The 24,640-nt window shown below is 40.1% G+C and overlaps 1 protein-coding gene and 1 pseudogene across 10 annotated transcripts in view; one reads left to right on the top strand and one right to left on the bottom strand.

Moving 5' to 3' along the window:
* LOC113605711 (zinc finger protein 480-like) overlaps positions 1 to 24,640 on the top strand; it is a 73,594-nt gene that overhangs the window by 22,903 nt on the left and 26,051 nt on the right. For 4 of the 10 annotated variants that reach the window (XR_003427307.1, XR_003427311.1, XR_003427310.1 and 1 more), the window contains 2 exons: positions 6,735 to 6,874; positions 11,655 to 13,174. Coding sequence is in view for 2 of the 10 variants with exons in the window: in XM_027079248.1 (XP_026935049.1) it covers positions 11,655 to 11,767 (113 nt within the window). In the remaining 8 variants the exon portion in view is untranslated. Of the gene's footprint in view, positions 1 to 6,734; positions 6,875 to 11,654; positions 13,175 to 24,640 lie in introns of those variants that run through there. The other 6 variants (XR_003427312.1, XM_027079248.1, XR_003427313.1 and 3 more) reach the window with 5 other exon arrangements.
* Positions 8,356 to 24,640, bottom strand: part of LOC113605704 (zinc finger protein 677-like) — a 39,505-nt pseudogene continuing 23,220 nt past the window's right edge.

Genomic DNA, 24,640 nt, shown 5'->3' with positions numbered 1-24,640 from the left:
GCGCAGGCTCAGCGGCCACGGCTCACGGGCCCAGCCACTCCGCGGCATGTGGGATCTTCCCAGACCGGGGCACGAACCTGCGTCCCCTACATTGGCAGGCGGACTTTCAACCACTGCGCCACCAGGGAAGCCCCTCTTGTTTTGTTTTTTTTTAATTACAGATTCTATTTCATTTCTAGTGATCAGTCTGTTCGAATTATGTTTCTTCTTTATTCAATTTTGGGAGGCTGTATGTTTCTAGAAATTTGTATGTTTTTCCTAGGTTGTTGATTTTGTTGGCATATAACTTCATAGAATTGTCTTATGAATTTTTGTATTTCTGTGGAATCAGGTGTTATTTCTCTTTCATTTCTTCTTTCGTTTGTTTGGGTCCTCTCTTGTTATTGATGAGGCTGGTCAGAAGTTTGTCAATTTTTATCTATTCAAAAAACAGCAATTGTTTTTATTAATTTTTCTCTATTTTTTTATCACTATGTTTTATTTCCTCTCTGATCTTTATTATTTTCTTCCTTCTGCTGACTAGGTTTTGTTCTTCTTTTTCTAATTCTTCTAGGTGATAGTTTAGGTTGTTTGAGATTTTTCTTCTTTTTTGAATTAGGCCTCTATCACTGAAATTCCCTGTGTTTTCATTGTCATTTGTCTCAACATATTTTCTGATTTCCTCTTTGCTTTAATTGTTGATGCATTGGTTTTTTAGTAGCATGTTGTTTAGTCTGCATGTAATCGTTTTCTTATTTCTCTTTCTGTGATTAATTTCTAGTTTCATGCTGTTGTGGTCAGAAAAGATGCTTGAAATAATTTCTATCCGTTTAAGTTTGTTGAGATTTATTTTTTGTCCTTGTATGTGGTATATTGTAGAGAATATTCCATCTGCGCTTGAAAAAGAATGTGTATTCTGGGTTTTTTGGATGTAATATCCTGTAGATATCAATTAAGCCTAACTGTTCTATTGTGTCATTCTGGATCTCTGTTGCCTTATTGTTTTTCTGTTTGGAAGATCTGTCCATTAATATTAGTGGGGTATTAAAGCATCTTATTATTATTGTATTCCCTTCGATTCCTCCCTTTATATCTGTATTTGTTTTATGTATTTAGGTGCTCCTATATTGTGTGCGTATACGTTAATAAGTGTAATGTCCTCTTCTTGTAGTGATCCTTTTATCATGGTATAGTGTCCTTGTCTTTTTTTATGGCCTTTGTTTTAAAGTTTATTTTGTCTGATATGAGTATTGCTACCCCCACTTTCTTGTCATTTCCATTTGTGTGAACTATCTTTTTCCATCCCCTCACTTTCAATCTGTATGTGTTATCTGCCCTAAAGTGGGTCTCTTATAGGCAGCATATTGTAGGTTCTTGTTTTATTTTGTGATCTGCCACAATGTGTCTTTTGACTGGAGAATTTAGTCCATTGACATTTGAAGTAATTCTTGGTAAGTATGTACTTACTGCCACTTTAAACCTTGTTTTCCAGTTGATATTGTGTTTCTTCCGTGTTCCTTTTGTCTTTTTGGTTTTACTTTTGTGGTTTGATAGTTTTCTTTTGCATTATGCTTGAGTTCCTTTCTTTCTGGTTTCTGTGACTCTTTTGTATGTTTTTGATTTGTGGTTATCCTGGTTTTCAAGGATGTTAACCCTCACATTTTGTGATTTTGATGTCCTATTTTACATCCTCATGTTTATCCTTTTGCTGTTTGTTGTAGTTATAATTGCTTTCATAAAATTTTTTTGATTGTTTTTTAATCTGTGAATTGGCTCATTTATGTGATTTTCAATCCTTTTGTATATTTGCCTTTTGTATTGTGATTTTTCCCTTTCCTATAGATTCTTCTTTTCTATTTAGAGAAGATCTTTTCAATATTTCTGTTAGGGTGGGTTTAGGATTGCTGTATTTTTTTAGTTTTTGCTTGTCTGAAAAATTCTTTACCTCTTCTATTCTAAATGATAATCTTGCTGGGTAGAGTATTCTAGGTTGCAGGTTTGTCCTTTTCAGGACTTTGAATATATCTTGCCACTATCTTCTGGTCTGCAAGAGTTTCTGTAGAGAAGTCAGCTGATAGCCTTATGGGGGTTCCCTTGTAACTGACTTTGTTTTTCTCTTGCTGCCTTTAGAATCCTCTCTTTAACTTTTGCCATTTTAATATGTCTTGGTGTAGCTCTCTCAGCTCTTCTCATTGTGTGATTTCTGTTACACTGTCTTCCAGATCACTTATTTGTTCTTCTGCCTTATTTAGTCTCCTTATTCATTACCTTTAGTTCGGTTTTTATCTTGGCGATTGAGTTTTCTAGTTTTGTTTGGCTCCTCTTTATGTTTTCTAGTTCCTTGCTACAGTGATTTGCATTTCTATTTGATAGTCTTTCTTAATACCTTCAGCATTTTTATTACCTCCTTTGTGAACTTGGGGCTTATAGACTGAAGAGGTCTGTTTAATTTTTTGTTGTTTCAGATTTATCTTCTTCTTTTAATTGGAAGTATTCCTCTGCTTGTTCATTTTATTTATATTTCTCTATGAATTTAGGAGCAACAGTTACCTACTGTTGAAGGGCTGCTTTTATGCGGGAGCATCCCTGAATAGGCTGTGTGTGTGAGTCCAAAATTTTTGGTGCAAGGGCTCTTTTGGTATGGACGCTTGCCACATCTTTTGTCAGGGTGTGCTGGCCATCGTCCTCTTTATTTATTTATTTTTTTGTGGTACGCGGGCCTCTGTTGTGGCCTCTCCCGTTGCGGAGCACAGGCTCTAGACGCGCAGGCTCAGCGGCCATCGCTTATGGGCCCAGCCGCTCCGTGGCATGTGGGATCCTCCTGGACCGGGGCACAAACCCGTGTCCCCGGCGTTGGCAGGCGGACTCTCAACCACTGCGCCACCAGGGAAGCCCCCATTGTCCTCTTGATAGGTGGTATGTTTGTTGTGGTGGTGACCGGAGCCTGCAGTGGATGTTTGGCAGGGCCTCTTCTTTGCTCGGTGGTTGTAACAGCCCTGTAGTTGAAGTACTGGTTGGGGTAGAAGCCCCCAGGTCCAATTCTAAGCTGTGACATGAGGTAGGCAGGATTTGATCACCCTGCTGGGAAAGGAGCTATGATGTGTTCCTCCCCAGTAGCCCTCCACTGGGACGTGTGACTCTGTGACACCACCTGCTACCCGGTGTGTGTGCGCCAACAAAGTCCACGGTTGCTGGTGCTGCCCCAGACCCACCTCCACTGCAGGAGCACTGGTAATAGGCTCAGATTCAGCCCAACTCCACATGTGTGAGCCCACAAAGTCCACTGCTGCTGGTGCCATTCCCCAACTCAACCCTGCTGCCAGAGTGCCAATAATCGGGTCAGACGCCCCTCCAGTGACACATGTGCGCTCCCCAAACCTGCCACCCATGCGCACTCCCAAAGCCTGCGACAGCCAGAGCTGTGCCCCCCGAGCACCCTGACAATGAGGCTGCTACAGCAGACCCACGCCCCTCTCTTTGTGCATTGATAGGGGGCTCCTATTGCAGACCTGCACTCTGTCCTGCACACAGCCCCAGCTGTGGCCCAGACCACGCTCCAGGACCTTTGGGCCATCTCTGCACAGCAAAACCGAATTCTCTCCCCGAGTATGTCGCCGAGGCCTGAGTTTCAGCACCCAGTTGCTGTGCACACCAGGAGGCACACATCTCGGCCTGGGAAGTGCAGCAGCATGGCAAGGACTGGCTGTGCTGCTCTCTCCCTACCCTACTGGCCACAAGCCAGCTCCTGCACTCTCCTCTCTGGCGTCGAAAGCTCCCCTCCCTGTCCTGGCGGACCTCTCAGCCAGTCGAGGAGTTTCCCGGGGTGTGGGAACCTTTCTTCCTTCCCAGCTCCCTCCCAGGGGTGCAGGTCCCATCCCGACTCCTTTCTTCCCCCTTTTGTCCTAACCGGTTAAGTGGGGATCTTTCTTGCAGTTTTCGTTGTATGAGATCTTCTGCCAGCTTTCAGTAAGTGTTCTGTGAGACTTGTTCCACGTGGAGATGTATTTTTGGTGTATCTGTGGGAGAAGAGGAGCTCCACATCCTTCTACTCCACCATCTTGGTCTCTCTCAGCATAGTTCAGTAGACTGCCCTTCCCCCACTGAGTGGTACTGACACCCTGTGGAACATCATTTGACCGTATACACAAGTTTATTTCTGACATCTTTATTCTGTTCCACAGGTCTGTCTTCATGCCAGTACTGTGCCACTTTGATTAGTTTAGCTTTGTGATAATTTTGAAATAATTGTGTGACCTCCAACTTTGTTATTTTCAAACTTGTTTTTGCTCTGAGGGTCTTCAGATTGCATATGAATCTTAGGATGGATTTATGTATTTCTTCAAGAAATGCTGTTGGGATTTTGCTAAGAATTGTGTTGAATCTGTTGATCATTTTGGGTAGTATTGACATCTTGACAGTACTGCCTACCAACCCATGAACTCGGGATATATTTGCAGTTACTGGTATCTTTTCTAATATTTTTCAGCAGTGTTTTTAGGTTATAGTGTAAAAATGTTTTCCTCCTTGGATAAGGTTATACCTACATATTTTATTTTTCTAATTTTTCTGAATCCATTCATTAGTTCCAGCAGGATTTTTTTTCTGTGGAATCTTCAGTTTTTTCTACACATTAGATCATGTAGGTTGTAAACAGAAAAAATTCTTCTTCCCTTTTCTATTCGGATACCTTCTATCTATATTTCTGCCTCTGTGTCCTTGCTAGGACTTTCAGTAATGTTTTTAGAAATAGTGAAAGTAGGTATCCTTCTCTTGTGCCTGATCTTAGAGGAAAAGCTTTAAGTCATTCCCCCTCAAGTGTGATGGTAGCTGTGGGCTGTTAATATATGGCCTTTATTATGTTGAGGTTTTTTTTTGTTTTTTTTTTTTTTTGCGGTACGCGGGCCTCTCACTGTTGTGGCCTCTCCCGTTGCGGAGCACAGGCTCCAGATGTGCAGGCTCAGCGGCCATGGCTCACGGGCCCAGCTGCTCCGCGGCATGTGGAATCCTCCCAGACTGGGGCACGAACCCGTGCCCCCTGCATCGGCAGGCGGACTCTCAACCACTGTGCCACCAGGGAAGCCTGAGTTAGTATTTTTTTTATTTCTAGTTTACCGAGTGTTTTTACCATGAAATGCTTGTCAAATGCTTTTCAGTAGAAATGATCATGTAGTTTTTTTCCCGTCATTCTGTTAATGTGCTGTTTTACATCAAAAGATTTTCATATGTTGAACCATCCTTATATTTCAAAAATATATCCCTATTAGTCACAGTATATAATCCTTTTAATGTGCTGTTGGTTTCAGTTTACTATTATTTTATTGATGATTTTTGCATCATTATTCATTAGAGATTGTAGCCTCTGGTTTTCTTGTAGTGTCTTTGTCTGGCTTTGTTATTGGCGTAACTCTGGCCTCATAGAGGGAGTTTAGAACTATTCCCTTTCCTTCAGTTGTTTTGAAGAGTGAAAGCAAGATTGCTCTTAATTGTTTTTAAATGTTGAGAAGAATTCTGCAGTGAAGCTATTTCTTTGTTGTATGGTTTTCGATTAGTGATTTCAATCTCCTTAATAGGAATAGGTCTGTTCACATTTTTTTATTTATTCATGGGTCAGTCTTGAGAGGTTATATTTTCTAGGAGAGTATCCATTTCTTCTGGGTTATCCAACATTTAGGTATAGAATAGTTCTTAGTATTCTCTTAGAATTTTTTTGATTTCTGTAGAATCATTTGTAAACGGTTGTGATGTCCCCTCTTTCATTCCTGATTTCAGTAGTTTGAGTGTTCTCTTTGTGAGTAAATCTAGGTGTTTGTCAGTGTTTTCATCCTTTTCAAACAACCATATTGTAGGGTTGTAGTTTTCTGTACTTTTTATTCTGTTTCATTTATCTCTAATCTACTTTGTTCTACTTCTGTTAGCTTTTGTCTTTTTTCTTCTATATATGTATATTCCACATATAAGTGAGATCAGTATTACTTTTTATGTCTGACTTATTTTACTGAGCAAATAGTCTCAACGTCCATACATGCTGGTACAAATAACAGAATTTCCTTCTCTTCTAAGGCTGAATAATATTGCATTGTGTATGTTTACTAGATTTTTTTTTATCCATTCATCTCTTGGACACTTTAGGTTGTTTCTATGAGTTGGCTATAGTGAATACTGGTATAATGAATATGGGAGTGCAGGTATCTTTTTAAGAGTGATTTTATCTTGTCCGATATATACCTAGCAGTGGAACTGCTGCATTATTTGATAGTTTTTTTCTCTTTAATATTTTGAGGTAATTATATACTGTTTTCCATAGTGGCTGCAACAGTTTTCATTCTTCCCAGCAGTGCGCTAGTGATCCTTTTTCTTTCCCACATTCTGCTCAATACTTGTTATCTCTTGGCTTTTTGATGATAACCCTTCTAAGGGGTGTGAGGTGATATCTCATTGTAGTTTTTTTCTTTAATAAATTTATTTTATTTATTTATTTATTTGGCTGCATTGGGTCCTTGTTGCTGCACGCAGGCTTTCTCTATTTGTGGCGAGCAGGGGCCTCTCCTCTTTGTGGTGCGCAGGCTGCTCGTTGCAGTGGCTTCTCCCATTGCAGAGAACAGGCTCTAAGGCATGTGGGCTTCAGTAGTTGTGGCACATGGGCTAAAGGTCCTGGGAAGGTACTGGGGAAAAGTGCTTATTGCTCAAGGAAGGCATAGTTTGTAATACTCTGTTGGATGTTAACAAAACACAAAATATTGGATATCCATTCTTAGGGGAAAAGACAAGAGTCCAGAAAAGATCATTTCCCATTCCTGGCCGTATGGAATAGGGACCTGAGAACATCTGCTCAGCAAAACTGCACATTTGCTGTGGACCAAAGACCACTGGGTACCTCCTTTTTCTTCAATAAATGGTAGGATTTATTTAAGTTTTACTTCTCTGTTTCAGCCTAATGTGTTATGAGTGATGAGGACTCCATATAGGACTCTGACTCATGAGGAATCTCATGAAACTTATGAAATCCTCATGTGTGACTGGAGTCATGTTTTGGTAGAACTTTTTCTCCTTTCCTTTTCTTCTATCCTTAACATACAAGGTTGGATGTATTTTGTGTGAACAAAGAAGGGACAAATTATTTCTGATAGAAGCTGCACTAACATATATTATTTCCAACTAATTATCACCCTGCTGTGCAGTTATACATGACATTTGCTTGGTTTCTCAAAGATGTATACTCTGATATAAGGTAAGACATGAGCCCTAGTTATAGGCTTTTCCACGTTAAGTTTTGTATGGTTTCTCTCTACGATGGAGTCTCTCTCTATTGAAATATAATTGATATACAACAGTGTTAGTATTGGCTGTACTATATGAGGTAACATGTGCATACTTTATGAAATCATCACCGTGATATGTGCAGCCATCTTTCCTTAGCTACTACCATGCTCCTTTTAAACATATTCCTTATGCTGGATATTACATCCCCATGACTTATCTATTACATAGAGGTTTATGCCTCTTAACCTCCTTCACCTACTTTACCTGCCACTGCACTGCCCTTCCTTCTGGCAACAACCACACATTTGTTCTTTATCTGTGAATCTGTTTTCCTTGTCTTGTGCTTTTGCTTCTTCGATTCCACGTATAAGTAAGATTGTGCAGTATTTGTCTTTCTATGCCTGACTTCTGTCACTTAGCATAAAATCCTCTAGCTCTATCCATGTTGTTGCAAATGGCTGGACTCCTTTTCTTAAGGGTGACTTATATTCTACTGTGTGGAATGGACATACAACGTCTCCTCTAAGCATTCATCTATTGATGGACACTTAGGCTGCTTCTCTATCTTGGCTACTGGAAATAATGCTACAATGAATATTCAAATGCCTATATTTTCTCAAATTACGGTTTTTCTTTTCTGCCAGTGAATACTTCAAAGTGCAATACCTGGTTCATCTGACGGTTTTAATTTTTGAGGAACTTCAGTAATGTTTTCCATAAATGTTGCACCAACTTACAATCCCAGCAATAGTGGACAGGGTTTCCTTTTCTCCACACCATTGCCAATGCTTGTTGTCTTTCTGATGACAGCCATTGTAAACAGGTGTGAGGTGGTAGGTACTTCATTGAGCTTTTTTTAATATAATTTTTAAATTTTTATTTATTTAGCTGCATTGGGTCTTCGCTGCTGCACACAGGTTTTCTCTAGCTGCTGAGAGCAGGAGCTACTCTTTGTGGCAGCGCGTGGGCTTCTCATTGCGGTGGCTTCTCTTGTTGCAGAGCACGGGCTCTAGGCGCCCGGACTTCAGTAGTTGTGGCTCGTAGACTCAGTAGTTGTGGTTCGCGAGCTCTAGAGCGCAGGCTCAGTAGTTGTGGTGCACAGGCTTAGTTGCTCCATGGCATGTGGGATCTTCCTGGACCAGGGCTTGAACCCATGTCCCCTGCATTGGCAGGCGGATTCTTCACCACTGCGCCACCAGGGAAGCCCCCTCATTGAGCTTTTGATTTACCCTTCCCTGATGATCTGTGACGATGAGCATCTTTTCATGTGTCTGCTGGCCATCTATATGTCTTCTTTCTCCTTGATAGACTCCCATACGTTAAGTAAGGCTTGAATACATGCACAAATTTTGTCTGAATCGCTTTAAAGTTTCTTTCTTATTATAAAATCTCTGGTGACCCCTAAACCTTGAGCTTTGGACCAAAGCATTACCACATGTGTGAGGCTTACGTTCGTTTTCAGTATGTATGTTGAGATGCCTGGTGAGGCTTGCAAATTGCGTATAAGCTTTGCCACACTCGTTACATTTGTAAGGTTTTCCTCCAGTGTGGATTGTTTTATGTTGAGTAAGATATGAATGTCTTGTGAGGGCTTTGCCACACTCATCACATTTGTAAAGTTTCTCTCCAGTGTGAGTTCTCTCATGACCCCAAAGTTGTGACTGTTCAATAAAAGCCTTATCACATTTATTACATTTGAAAGGCTTTGCTCCTGTATGAATTCTCTGGTGCGCCATAAGGTTTGAACGCTGCGTAAAATGCTTGCCACACTCATAACATCTGTGTGGTTCCTCTCTAGTATGGACTGTCTCATGTTGAGTAAGATATGAGCGCACTGTAAACGCTTTGCCATACTGAAGACGTCTGTACGATTTCTGTCTGGTATGGATTCTCTTATGTCTGTTAAAGTTGAATGCTCAGCACAGGCTTTGCCACACTCAGGACATTTGTAAGGTTTCTCTCCTGTATGCGCTCTCTGATGTGTTGTGAGGTGTGACTGCTGGTTAAAGGCTTTGCCACACTCACTACATCTGTAAGGTTTCTGTCCAGAATGAATTCTCCTGTGATTCCTGAGGTTTGAGCTTTTGCTAAAAGCCTTCCCACAGTCACTACAGCTGTAAGATTTTTCTCGAGTGTGTGTTCTCCTGTGCTGCGCAGGTGACAACGTGTTTTCCACACTAGGAGGAACTCTGTGAAGTGGTGAAGCTGAGGAACCACTGCTGACTGGCTTCTCACCTTGACCGCACACATACACTTTCTCCTCAGCTGCACATCTCTGCGGCTGAGCCGCCTGGGCCTGCAGCCTCACTCCAGGTCTACTTTCCAAACACTTGAGATCTCTGTTTCTAGCAAGGCTGATGTTATTTTTCGTTGTTAACGAACTTCTTATGGATGGCCTGTCGTGGTGAAATATTCACGTGCATTACTTCTTACAGAAACACTCTGAGGAAAATTAATTAAGGATTTATTATCTTGATCTTCTCTCTGAGATTTCTGTTATGGGTAAAAAGCACTTCTTCATAATCTCTTGCATCGTAGCCCCACTCACTCACACTCCTGCACATCTGCACAGACTTCCTTGAGGTCAGAATCCTTGATGCCGTGGTTTTGATTTCTGTCCAGTACCACTACATGGCATAACTCTCCTTTGTCAGAGTCTTTCTCTTGGTGATAATTCCTTGATTGCAGGTCTAGCAGAATGGCTTCCTATTAAATGGAGTTGGAAAATAAATATTTTATACTGACTTAGATAATTACATAAAAAATCATATACAATGAACAGTCTTCTCAAACATGGTATTCAGACATCATTGTTATATACAGTTTAATTTTCTTTTTTTTCCTCTGATCTTAGATAATAGTTTCAACCATACACTACATACTACATATATATTTTGCAATGCATCTGGATAATTAAATGATAGTCCATAGTTAGAATGTCTACCTATGTACTGGCTTATAAAAATCCAGGCATGAAATCATCATTGAGATTTGAGACTGTCTTCCCTAATCCTTAACCTTTATAATAATGTTAATCACATGTGAGTATGATGTAAGAAAAAAAATTTTTTTAAATCTGTATATCACAATAAGTGATAAAGCATTTACATAACCCATGATAATTCAAGCAGGTAAGGTAATAAATAACCACATTTACACAAAATAATAAGTCTCTGGAATTCTAAAAGATTCTCCGGTAGGTACCAACAACAACAAAAATTTTTCATTTCAGAAGGAACAGTAAATGTATGTATAAAGTTTAAGAATTAGGGAAAATGGTCTGAAATTTTCAATCAATCATTGTCATGCCTGTGGTTCTACATAGTTCAACTACCTAACTGTGGAGTGTCATTTAATTGTACACTTGTATGGCAAAAATATATATATATATATGGTATATAATGTATGCTTTAAAATTGTTATCTTAAGGTCAGAGAGAACATCTGTATGGAAAATAATTAGAAAAAGACAACAGCCAAAATATAGTGTAGGCCAAGGTCAATTTCATAATAACCATGACCAAAAAATGACACATCTAGTTAACTAAAGGTAACTTTACAGTACTTACTATCTGCCATGCAATATTTCAAGCCCCTATAACAGCATTAATTATTTAATTATTCTTGAGGTAAATTATCACATTATTTCATATAAAAACACACATCTATCTCTAACTCACACAGAAAGCAAATTTAAGAGACAGCTTGAACCTTGGTGTGCAGAGTAACATGACATGTTCATATGTATTTAAGCAGCATCGTCCATTCAGGCAGTACAGATTTTAAGAAAATTTAAAGGAAATGTATCTTAGAAATGTTTCAAGGAAGATACGGGCAGTGAGTTGTGTCACTTACACTGTCACGTCACTGTCCTACCATTCCCAGATGATAGGAGTCACGTCCAGCACGTGTTGATGTGCACAGTGACCAGACCGAGTCGCTGATCTGAGCAAACTGTACTGTGTGCAAGTAGGGGTCCTTCCTTATGCAGTGTGTGGGGTATGGGGAGGGGTGGGGTCTTATGGGAACTGGGGAGCCCAAGTGCTAAATATTGACACAGTACTAAGAAGTACCAATAGAGTTCACTTAGATCCACAAAAATCCGAGGGAAGGCCAGGACTGGGATTTAACAAAGCAAGAGTGAAGTAGTGGGCAATGTGGGAGCACTGCTTGTGCTTGCAAATCTATGGGAAGAGGACTGTACTGCAGCAGATGAAAGCCTAACCTTGGGAAAAGAACTGTCGTAGCAAGAAGCATAAACATGACTCATTCTATGGAAACTCTATTGTTGGTATGAAGGAAATGTGGAAGATATTAGGAAGACAGAGAGTGCTGTTATGGGAAGTAGGTTTACATCTATTCCAATATTTGCTCTAAACATGATCAAGCTGAGTATCCCACAAATTCCATTCCTAGGCATGTATTATTTGTTCCTGAAGATATGTACAAGAATGTTCTTTGCGGGACCTAAAAGCAAAACCTGGAGAATGAATGAATTCACTCTGTGTGAACACATGTGGACGCAATAAAACCCTCTCAAGGGTACAGCAGTGGAGGATGATCATGGTTGCTGGATGATGATCTCTTGGCAGGGGTGACAGGCTGACTGGTGGAAACAAAGCTAGCAGGAGGCTTTTGCCAAGGTTTAACCTCTGTGGATGTGATTATATTTGGTAAGAATAACTTTTAAACTACTTACACATTTTTAAATCAGAATATCAATTTTAGCATGAAGTTTTTTAGTGCAAACAGCTTTGTCATATAAAAGTAACAGATCTCTTTTGCAGGAATTTTTTAAAGTATTTGAAATCATATCTTTGGATCTTTTAACATTCCAATCCCAAACATAAAACAGACATCAGATGAGAAGTGCTCTTACTGTATGTGTATCACTAAAGATATATCACTAAAGATATACTTACTCTTATCAATAGAAATTAATATGCACTTAACAAAAAGTGATGCATTTTGACTTCTGGAACACCAACAGAAAATAGTAACCTTAAGGGGCATTACTAAACAACCTAGAGGGGAAAGAATGACTTGTATGGACAAGTGTTGTTCACAGCAGGGTTTAACCATAGAAACAGTTCTGGCAGTGCCCAGCTGATCCATGGCAGAGTTCTATGTGCAGAGATGTGGTCGACAACCTAAGCAGCCAATTAACAGCCTGAAGAACAGGACGATAATAGGATGTATATCAACAAGGACCAGGTGACTTTTGATGAAATTTAGTTGAAAGAGAGGACAGGGAACAAAAGAGACCTCATTGAAATATGTAATTCAAGGAATGTAAGAAAATTTCTGAGAAACATCCTTAGAAGCAGTAATAATGAGGAAATCATGGAGTATAAAAAAATTACCTACATTTCCTTAAATAAAATGAGCTATTTAAATATCAGCATACCAAGATGTGCATGAAGAATCTACACAGGGAGAATAATTATTAGAATAAATTAATGTTGGGGAAGCTAGTAAAGTAGTCTTGTTCAGGTTTCAGAGGCAGCACTAGGCCTCTCTGACCGGGCAGTGACCCTAAAAGCTGGCTACGTGCCAAGCTGCTGAGCTCCCTGCAGGCAGCACACCTTGTAAATCATTAGATAAGATAGGGCGTAAGTCTGGGGCCTTCTTGCACCCTGAGGGCCTGGCCAGCCCCCAGGGATCAGAGAACACTCCAAGACTTATGACTTAAAACCAAGGCATTTATGACAATAACCAGAGCTGCAAATTTGCACGCAGGCTGACTGTCGTCTGGGCCTTCCCAGCTGGGATTCCAGATTGCTGCTGAAGGGACTTCCCAGTGCTGCTTGGATCTGGATGTAGGTGCTTCCCCAATTCCATGATGTAATAAACCTGTCTTTACTATACTTTCTTAGTTATATTATTCTTAATTAGTATACTGTAATCTTTTAATTCAATGAACTCTCTGAATTCTTGTTTAACTGAGTGTAAGAGTGGTTATTTTGCCAACAAATCCTATGAACCTAAAATGAAAGTAAAACTTCCAGCAAAACAATTATTTGCAGCAAAAAAAAATTGAAATTAAAATAGAAATCAAAACTTCCTTATAGAAAACTACAGCAAATCAATTGAATGGTAACCTGTGACTAAAACTTAATAAGAAAAATTTAATTGAGGAAAATGTGTGTTAAAACAAATGTGATACCACTAAACACCTATGATAGTGGCCAAAATACAGAACACTGAAAATATTAAAAATTAGAAATGATGCAGAGCAGCAGAAACTTTCATTCATTGCTGATGGGAATGCTAAATGGTACAGCTAGTTTGGAAGAGTTTGCGGTTTCTTACAGTCTTAAATATGATCTAGCAATCGCACTACCTGGAAGTTACACAAATGAGCCACAAACTTCTCTGCAGGCAAAAACATGCACATGAAGTAGAACAAATAATCCTAAAATTTGTGTGGAACCAGAAAGACACCGAATAGCCAAAGCAATCTTCAGAAAGAATAAAAAAGGTGAAGGCATCACATTCCCTAATCTCAAGCGATGTTACAAAGAATGGAAACTAAAATGCTACTGGCTTTAAAGCAGATGTAAGTCAATGGAAGAGACTAGAAAGCCCAGAAGTAAACCCACACATATGCAATCAATAAATTTACAACAAAGGAGCCAAAAATATACAAGGGGGAAAGGACAGTGTCATCAATACTTCGTATTGAGAAAACTGAAAGGCACATACAAAAGAATGGAACTGGACCACTATCTTATACCATATGCATAAATTAACTCAAAACAGAGTAAAGACTTGAATGTAATACCTGAAAAAAAAAAACCCCAGAAGAAAGCATAGTAAGCTCCTTGATATCGTGTCAGTGATTTTTTGAATCTGAAATGAAAAGTAAAAGCAAAAGAAACAAAAATAAACAAGTAGGTCTACATCAATCTAAAAAGTTTGTGCACAAGAATGGAATCTATCAACAAAATGCAAAGGCAACGTATGGGTTGGGAGAAAAGATTTACAAATCATATTTAAGGGGCTTAAAATCTAAATTACATAAAGAGCTCACAGCTCAACAGCAAAAACAACAAAAATTCTGATTAAAAAAAAAAAATGGGCAGAAGATCCAAATAGATTTTCTTCCAAAGAAATCATACAGGTGGTCAACAGATACATGAAAAGATGTTCAACATCATCATCAGGAGAATGAACATTAAAACCACAATGAGATCTCACCTCACAATTCTTAGAATGGCCTTAACATAGACATAAATATACGACAAGCAAGTGTTGGCAAGGATGTGGAGAAAAGGGGAATCCTTGTGTTCTCTTAGTGCCAACACTACGAAAAACAGTACAGATGTTCTGCAAATAAATAGAACTAACATAATATCCAGCAGTTCCATTTCTGGGTATTTATATGATGAAAATGAAAACACTATCTCAAAAAGATATATGTATCCCCCTGTTCACTGCAGTATTTACAATAGTAAACAACCTAAGTGTCCATCAATGAATATGAATGAATAAAGAAACTGTGACATGTCTAAATATATATAGTGTAAAAAACTTGCCATCTGTGACAACATGAAGGGCATTATGCTACCTGAAGTGAGTGACACACAGAAAGACAAATACCTTATGACTGAATGATGAATGGGGGATTTTTTTTTGGGGGGGGGGGTTCTTTTTTTTTTTTTTTTTACAGAAAAGCTAATTAGACATATCAGTAAGCCGTGCTGTATTTAAAGTAAACTACATCTAATTTTTGAATTTTCAGTTTTTGTCATTATCCACATCATGACTTCTTCCTACTAAATGAATCCTGGTAACAAGCCAGGATGGACAAAAAAATAACAAGTAGGCTTAGCTCCACTTTATTAGTCAGATATTATTAGGAAAAGGATCAACAATACACTTATCATCTTCCCAAAGGATTAAGTTAATGGAAGGTGGTTTTCCTGTCAAATAAGGTAACTCTTCTAGACCAAGGTTTTTGGGAGTGAAACTTGATCTGCTCAAAACATGTCTTATACGTTGACAATTAATTCTGTAAAAACAGGAAATGTAAAAACAAGATGAATGTAGTCAGAAAACAGTAGCCATGGGTGGAGGGGGCGTGGTCTAAGGACAGCAGCATGTGTGTTGTGATCCACATGATTATTTGTGCAAACACAGTTCTCAGAGGCTGCAGGTAGAAACAAAAGCACCCCCAAGTGGGCCTAAATACCTTTAATCCCAGAAAGTTAAGACTGAGGAATACTTATAATTAACCTAAAGGCCTCCCAGTCACGAAAATCCATTTTGGAACTGTTACTGTGGATGCTATAAGAACCTAGTTTAAAAACAAAATCTCAATTATCTCCTGCATCCTTTAAGCTTCTACCCTCTAAAAGTGAAAAGGAAACCTACAAAACAATAAAAAATACTCACCAATCATAAATATCTGACAAGGCACTTGCATTTAGAAGATACAAAAAACTTATTTATACTCAACAAAAAAAGACAACCCAATTTTAGGATGGGCAAAGGACCTGAACAGACATTTCTCCAAAGAACAAAGAAAAATAGCCAATATGCACACACAGAGAAGATGTTTAACATAATTTTTCAATAGAAAAATGCAAGTCAAACCCAGGATGAGGTACAACTCCACACCCCTTACAATGGCTGTAGTCAAAGAGACAGATAACAAGTGTTGGTGAGGATATAGAGAAACTGGAACCCTCATACACTCACTCCTGGTGGAAATGTCAAATGGTGCAGCAGCACTTCTGGAAGACACTGGCAGTTCCTCAAAGGATTAAACAGAAAATTACCACATGACCAAACAACTGCACTTTTAGCTTTATGCAAAAGGAAATGTAAATATACGTCCACAAAAGATGTTCAAAAATGTTTCTAGCAGTATTGTTCACAATAGCCAAAAGGTGGAAACAACCCAAATGTCCAACAGCTCACAAATGGATAAACAAAATGTTGTATTCGTTCATGGACTATTACAAGGCAACAAAAAAGAATGAGGAACTATTACATGCCACAAAAACAAAAAACAAACATGCAGAAATAAATTCCCTGCATATAAGTATTTATAGCAGCATTATCCATATCATCTAAACTTGGAAGGAACCAAAATGTCCTTCAGTTGGTGAATGGAGTAATAAACTGTGGTACATCCAGGCAAGGGAAATACTATTCACCACTAAAAAGAAATGAGCTATCAAACTATGAAAAGTCATGGAGAAAATTAAATGGATATAACTAAGTCAAAGAAGACAATCTGAAAACGCTATATAAATTGTTTGATTCCAACTAGATGACATGCTGCTGAAGGCAGATGTATGAAGCCAGTAACAAGATCTGTCATTGCAGCAGTTAGGAGGGAGGGAGAGATGAATAGGTAGAGCACAGAGGATTTTTAAATAATGAAATTACTTTTTATGGTACTATTATGGTACACACATGTCAGTATACATTTGCCCAAACCTACAAAATATATAACACCTAGAGTGAACTCTAACATAAATGTGGACTTTGAGGGGGTAATTCATGTCAATGTAGGTTCCTCAGTGATAACAAACATACTCTTCTGTCGGGTGTTGATTATGAGGGAGGGTCTGCATATCTGGGGTGGAAAATACATGGGAAATCTCTATAACTTCCACCTAATTCTTCCATGAACCTAAAACTCCTTTAAAAAAGATAGCCCATTAAAACAAAGGTGTATGAAAAAAAAAAAAAAAACAAAGGTGTATGGGTTCATAATAGGTACTAACTAATATGAAACAGTAAAAGGAATAGACTACCTTTTCAAAAATTTCTAGAGGTTATACAGCTTTCGGGGAAACAAGTGTTAAGTCGGGGACTTCCCTGGCAGTCCAGTGGCTAAGACTTCACCTTCCAATGCAGGTGGTGTGGGTTCGATCCCTGGATGGGGAGCTAAGATCCCACATGCCTCGTGGCCAAAAAACCAAAACATGAAACAGAAGCAATACTGTAACAAATTCAATAAAAGACTTCAAAAATGGTCCACATCAAAAAAAATAAAAAAGTTAAGGCAAACACTCAAAAAACAAATCCTATAAAATATTAAAGAAATATTCATTCCAAACCCCAAATTGTAGATATAAAACAACACTAAGAATATCATCAAAAATACAGAACTGGGCTTCCCTGGTGGCGCAGTGGTCGGGAGTCCGCCTGCCAATACAGGGGACACTGGTGCCCTGGTCTGGGAGGATCCCACATGCCGCGGAGCGGCTGGGCCCGTGAGCCATGGCTGCTGAGCCTGCGTGTCCAGAGCCTGTGCTCCGCAACAGGAGAGGCCACAGCAGTGAGAGGCCCACGTACCGCCAAAAAAAAAAAAAAAAAAACAGAACTGATTGAATAAAGAAAAATGAAGGCCAGTTATAACAATGAAATTTGCAAGATGAAAGTTATCAGTGGTCTAAAAGCAAAACAAGTAACAGTAGAGTTTAAATGTCAGCATCTACCCCAACTAGAAACTAAAAATACTACAAAATAGTTTGTATACCAATAAAGGCAAACGTACACTAAAGGTAGGAAATCATGCGCACACAAAGCTAACAGGGCAGGGAGGTAACAAGACAAAAGTAGTAAAATCATCTATATCCACAGTAATTAAGGGATACACAAAACAATTAGATGTAAAATATGGTATCAGAAACAGTAATCATGAGAGGAGGAGAGTACAAATGCAGGGTTTATAAAATGTATTTGAAATTAAGAGATCAGCAACTTAATCATGTATATATAGACTGCTATATAAACACCTCATGGCAATTGCAAACCAAAATGCTATAATAGATATATACACAAGAAAAAGGAGTCCAAACACAACACTAAAGAAGTTAGCAAATCACAAAAGGGAAAAAAAGACCTACAAAAACAAATCCAAAACAATTAACAAAATGGCAGAACATTCATATCAATAATTACCTCAAACATAAAAGTACTAAATACTCCAACTGAAAGACATAAACTGGCTGAATGGATATAAAAACTGGTGGCGCAGTGGTTGAGAGTCCACCTGCCAATGCAGGGGACACAGGTTCGTGCCCCGGTCCGGGAAGATCCCACATGCTGCGAAGCGGCTGGGCCCGTGAGCCACAGCTGCTGAGCCTGTGCGTCCGAAGCCTGTGCTCCGCAGCCGGAGAGGCCACAACGGTGAGAGGCCCGCATACCGCAAAAAAAAAAAAAAAACAAACAAAAACCAAGACGTGTATATATGCTACCTACAAGCAACTCAATTTAGAACTAAAAACACAGAGACTGAAAGTGAGGGGATGGAAAAAGGTATTCCATACAAATGGAAATCAAAAGAAAGCCACAGCAGCAATACTTGTATCAAACAAAATATACTTTAAAATTAAGACTGCTGGGACATCCCTGGTGGCGCAGTAGTTCGGAATCCGCCTGTCAATGCCGCGGACATGGGTTCAAGCCCTGGTCTTCGAGGGTCCCACATGCTGCGGAGCAGCTAAGCCCATGTGCTGCAGCTGCCGAGCCTGCACTCTAGAGCCCATAAGCCACTGCTACTGAACCCACATACCACGACCACTGAAGCGCACATGCCTGGAGCCCATGCTCCACGACAGGCGAGGCCCCCCTATGAGAGGCCTGCACACTGCAGCAAGGGGTAGCCCCTGCTCACCGCAGCTGGAGAAAGCCCACGTGCAGCAGTGAAGACCCAACACAGCCAAAAATAATTTTTTAAAAAGATTAAGACTGTTATAAGAGATAAAGGACACTACATATTGATCAAGGGATCATTCTAGAAGATATAACAATTGTAAATATACGTGCACCCAACATAGGACCACCTAAATATATAAGGCAAATATTAACAGACATAAAAGTAGGACTCAGCTGTAACAAAATAACTGCAGAGAACTTTAACACCCCACTTACCTCAATGGACACATCATCCAGACACCAATAAGGAAACACAAGCCTTAATAACACATTAGACTAAACTGACTTAATTGGACTAAACTGACTTGATAATAAATATAGAGAGGGGGACTTCCCTGGTGATGCGGTGGTTAAGAATCCACCCTCCAATGCAGGGAACTCAGGTTCGATCCCTGGTCAGGTACCTAGATCCCACATACATGCCTCAACTAAGGAGCACACATGCTGCAACTAAGACCGGTGCAACCAAGATAAAGAAAAATTAAAAATAAACTTTAAAAATAATAATAAATAAGTATATAGAAAGCATTCCATCCAAAAGCAGAATACACATTCTTTTCAAGTGCACATGGACATTCACCATGGATAGATCACATGCCAGGCCACAAATCAAGTCTTGGTAAATTTAAGACTACAATCATATCAAGCATCTTTTCCAACTACAGCACTGAGACTAGAAATCCACTACAGGAAAGAAAAACTGCAAAAACACAAAGATGTGGACACTAAGCAATATGCTATTAAGTAACCAGTGGACCACTGAAACAAAGAGGAAATAAAAAATACCTGGAGACAACAGCCTCAAGAAAAACAGAAAAAGAAGGCATGACGATCCAGACAGCAAAAGCACTTCCAAGAGGGAAGTTTATAGCGATACAGGGATCAAGGAAAATTTCAAATTAACAGCCCAACCTAACCTTACACCTAAAGGAACTAGAGAAAGAAGAACAAACAAAAACGAAAGTTGGTAGAAGGAAAGAAATAACAAAGATCAGAACAAAAATAGAGACTAAATAAACAATAGGAAATGGAAGGAATCAAGATGGCAGAACAGAAAAACGTGGAGATCACCTCCTCCCACAAATACATGAGGAAAAATTCTCACAGAATACCTAGTGAACGCTGACAGAAGGTGTCAGACAACTGAAATTGCAAGAAAGATCACTACATAACAGGGCAGGATCAAAGGAAAAAACAAAGAAGGAATTGGGACATGACCTGAACTCTGGGGAGAGAGCTGTGAAACAGGAAAGGTTCCCTCAACCTGGGAACCCCCCTCACTGGGGGGAGATCAGCCATGACGGGAAGGGAGCCTCCAAGGAGAAAGGGCAACAAGCAGCCTGCGGCAGGCAGGACAGAGACGGATGAGCACAGAAGGCCTGTGTCACCTATGTGCTGCAACTCGAGCTTCGGCGGACAGACCCTGGGGGAGGACGGGATGGCTGCATGGAAGCAGCCTGAAGCAGCTGGAGTGTGGCACAGGCTGCAGCCAGGGGTGTACCCAGACAGGGCCCGGACCTGCGTGAGAAGTGCTACCCTCAACAGGCACGTGAAGGGGGGGGCCCACCACAGCAGCCCCACTCTTGGCACGCTCACGGCAGGCACAGCTCCGCCTCTACGAGCTCTCGGAGCACGCAAGTGTGGGCTGCCCACCCGTGGACATGGGGCCGACGTTAGAGCCCTCTCCCCACAGCTGTGCCATCTGTGGGCTTACTCTGCCACCGCTGCCCCACAGGTCTTGTAAACTCAGCATCTGTGGGACACCCAAGTGGGTTACGGGGGCTCCCATGGCGGGGGCACGTCTGGCATCAGCAGCTGCGGGCTTTGTGGGTACACCCACGTAGAGGCAGGGCCAGGGTCTCAGCAGCTTCCGTAGCTTGCGCTGTGATCCTGGTACCTGACTTCAGTATATCTGTATCTACTGATTTGTGCTGGTGGTTTCGTGAACAGAGAATCTGAGGGCCAACAAGGCCTACTGCCTGCATTCCCACGGTTGAGGCAGGGCCGAGAGCAGTGCTGACAACACTTTACTCTGAGCCCACACGACAGGTGACAGGCGACCACACAACGCAGTCACCGGTGGACAGCTCTTGCGGAGGAATACGCAGAGGATCCTCTCCCAATGCGAGTGCTCCAGTCCTGCCTGCCTCACATGGCAGCTCAGAAACAGATGTGCAATTCTACTCCAACAACTGGGGACCAGACCCTGCCCCAACAGGGCTGTGACAACCACAGAGCAAAAAGGAGTGCCTAATCAATACCCATCGTAGGCTCTAGTCACCCCTAAACCAGTCACACCCGCATCAAGGGGATAACGGACAGCACACAGTGAGGAGAGACGTGCACAGTATCCATACTAAAAACAGCTCTAGCACCAAAAATATTAGACTCACACAGGCTACACAGGAAAGCTCCCACACAGAAACAGCCCTCCAAGACCACAGAAGATAACTGACTCTCCTAAAATCATAGAGTCAGAGAAATATAAGTAAAATGAAGAAGCAAAGGAACCACTCCCAAATCAAAGATCATGAGAATTCCCCTGAAAGAACAATGAAACAGAACTCTCCAGTCTAACAGACTCCAAGTACAAAAAGGAGGTAATAAAAATATTGAAAGAATTATGAAAGGCTATTGAGAGAAATGCAGATTGCTGTAAAACAGAACTAGAAACTATAAAAAGGAACCAAGTAAAATTAGAAAACTCATTTGCTGAGGCAAAAGCTGAGCTGAAGGCAATGAATCACAAACTGAATAATGCAGAATGAATTAGTGATATGGAAGATAAAATAATGGAAATCACCCACTCAGAACAGCAGGCAGAAAACAAAAGAAAAAAAATGAAAGCAGTATACAATACCTATGGGATAATATAAAGCATGCCAATCTATGCAGAATACTGATCCCAGAAGAAAACAGAAAAGGAGATCAAAAATGTATTTGAAGAAATAAATGAAAGAGACAAAAAAAAAAGATCAATAAAACTAAAAGCTGGTTCTTTGAAAAGATAAACAAAATTGATAAACCTTTTCTGAGAAACATGGAAAAAAAAAAGGGACAGGTCCCAAATCAATAAAATCAGAAGTGAAAAAGAAGTTAAAACAGACACCACCATAATACAAAAGATTATAAGAAACTACTATGAACAAGTATATGCCAATAAAATGGACAACCTAGAAGAAATGTACAAATTCTTAGAAAAGTACAATCTCCCAGGACTGAACCAGGAAGAAATACAAACTATGAATGGTTCAATTACCAGTAATGAAATTGAATCAGTAATTTTAAAACTCCCAAAGAACAAAAGTCCAGGACCAGTGGCTTCATAGCTGAATTCTACAAAACGTCTAGTGAAGAGTTAACACCTATCCTTCTGAAACAATTCCAAAAAGCTGCAGAGGAAGGAACACTTCCAAACTCGTTCTGTGAGGCCAGCATCACCCTGATACCAAAACTAGACAAATATATCACAAAAAAAGAAAATTACAAGCCAATAACATTGATGAACATAGATGCAAAAATACTCATCAAAATACTAGCAAACCGGGCTTCCCTGGTGGTGCAGTGGTTGACAGTCCACCTGCCGACGCAGGGGACACGGGTTCGTGCCCCAGTCTGGGAAGATCCCACATGCCGTGGAGCGGCTGGGCCCGTGAGCCATGGCCGCTGAGCCTGCGCGTCCGGAGCCTGAGCTCCACAACAGAAGAGACCACAAAGGTGAGAGGCCCGCGTACCGCAAAAAAAATAAATAAAATAAAATAAAATACTAGCAAACCTACTCCAACAATACATTAAAAGGTGCATACACCATGATCAAGTGGAATTTATCCCAGTTGTACAGGGATTTTTCAGTATCTGCAAATCAATGTGATACACTACATTAACAAATTGAAGAATAAAAACCATATGATTATCTCAATAGATGCCAAAAAGCCTTTTAATAAAATTCAACATCTATTTATGATAAAAACTCTACAGAAGGGCTTCCCTGGTGGTGCAGTGGTTGAGAGTCCGCCTGCCGATGCAGGGGACACGGGTTCGTGCCCCGGTCCGGGAAGATCCCACATGCCGCGGAGCGGCTGGGCCCATGAGCCATGGCTGCTGAGCCTGCACGTCCAGAACCTGTGCTCTGCAACGGGAGAGGCCCGCGTACCGCAAAAAAAGAAAAAAAATACAGAAAGCAGGCATAGAGGGAAGATACCATGATAAAAGTCATATGTAACAAACCCACAGCTAACATTACAGTCAACAGTGGAAAGCTGAAAGCATTTCCTCTAAGACCAAGAACAACACAAAGATGCCCATTCTTACCATTTTTATTCATAATTTTGGAAGTCCTAGCCATAAAAGAAATCCATGGAAAGGAAGAAGTAAAAGTGTCATTGTTTGTAGATTACATGATACTATACATAGAAAAGCCTAAAGACACCATCAGAAAACTACTAGTTGAATTCAGTAAAGTTGCAGGATACAAAATTAATACACAGAAATCTGTTGCATTTCTATACACAAAAAACGAAAGATCAGAAAGAGAAATTAAGAAAACAGTCCCATTTACCATCACATCAAGAATAAAAAAATACCTAGGAATAAACCTGCCTAAGGAGGCAAAAGAACTGTATTCTGAAAACTGTAAGACACTGATGAAAAAAACTGAAGAGGACAGAAAGAGATGGAAAGATATACCATGTTCCTGGATTGGAAGAATCAATATTGCCAAAATGCCTATACTACCCAAAGCAATCTACAGATTCAATGCAATACGTATCAAATTACCAATTGCATTTTTCACAGAACTAGAAAAAAAATTTTTTTTATTTGTATGGAAACACAAAAGACAAATAGCTGAAGCAATCATGAAAAAGAAGAACAGACCTGGAAGAATCAGGCTCCCTAAGGACTAAACTACAAACTACAGTAACTGAAACAGTATGGTACTGGCATACACAAAAAAAGACATGGATCAATGGAACAGGATAGAAAGCCCAGAAATAAACCCACATACCTATGGTCAATTAATCTACCACAAAGGAGGCAAGAATATACAATGGAGAAAAGATAATCTCTTCAATAAATGGTGCTGAGGGCTTCCCTGGTGGTGCAGTGGTTGAGAGTCCGCCTGCCAATGCAGGGGACACGGGTTCATGCTCCGGTCCAGGAAGATCCCACGTGCCGCGGAGCAGCTGGGCCCGTGGGCCGTGGCCGCTGGGCCTGCGCGTCCAGAGCCTGTGCTCCGCAACGGTAGAGGCCACAACAGTGAGAGGCCCACATACCGCAAAAAAAAAAAATTAATAAATAAATAAATAAATAAAAATAAATGGTGCTGGGAAACCTGGACAGCTACATGTAAAAGAATGAAATTAGAACATTCTCTAACACCATATACAAAAATAAACTAAAAATGGATTAAAGACCTGAATGTTAAGACCAGATACTATAAAACTGTTAGAGGAAAATATAGGCAGAACACTCTTTGACATAAATCACAGCAGTATCTTTTTGAATCTGTCTCCTAGACCAATGGAAATAAAAACAAAGGGGACCTAATTAAACTTAACAGTTTTTGCACAGCAAAGGAAACCATAAACAAAACGAAAAGACTACTCTACAGAATGGGAGAAAATATTTTCAAAAGATGTGACCCACAATGGATTAATTTCCAAAATATACAAACAGCCCAGTATCAAAAAAACAAACACAAAATCTTAATTAAAAAATGGGCA

This window comes from Aethalodelphis obliquidens, unplaced genomic scaffold (genome assembly GCF_003676395.1).
Source record: "Aethalodelphis obliquidens isolate GAN/ISIS:26980383/991018 unplaced genomic scaffold, ASM367639v1 scaffold43, whole genome shotgun sequence".
NCBI lineage: Eukaryota > Metazoa > Chordata > Mammalia > Artiodactyla > Delphinidae > Aethalodelphis > Aethalodelphis obliquidens.
This window is presented reverse-complemented; position numbering and strand designations above follow the sequence as displayed.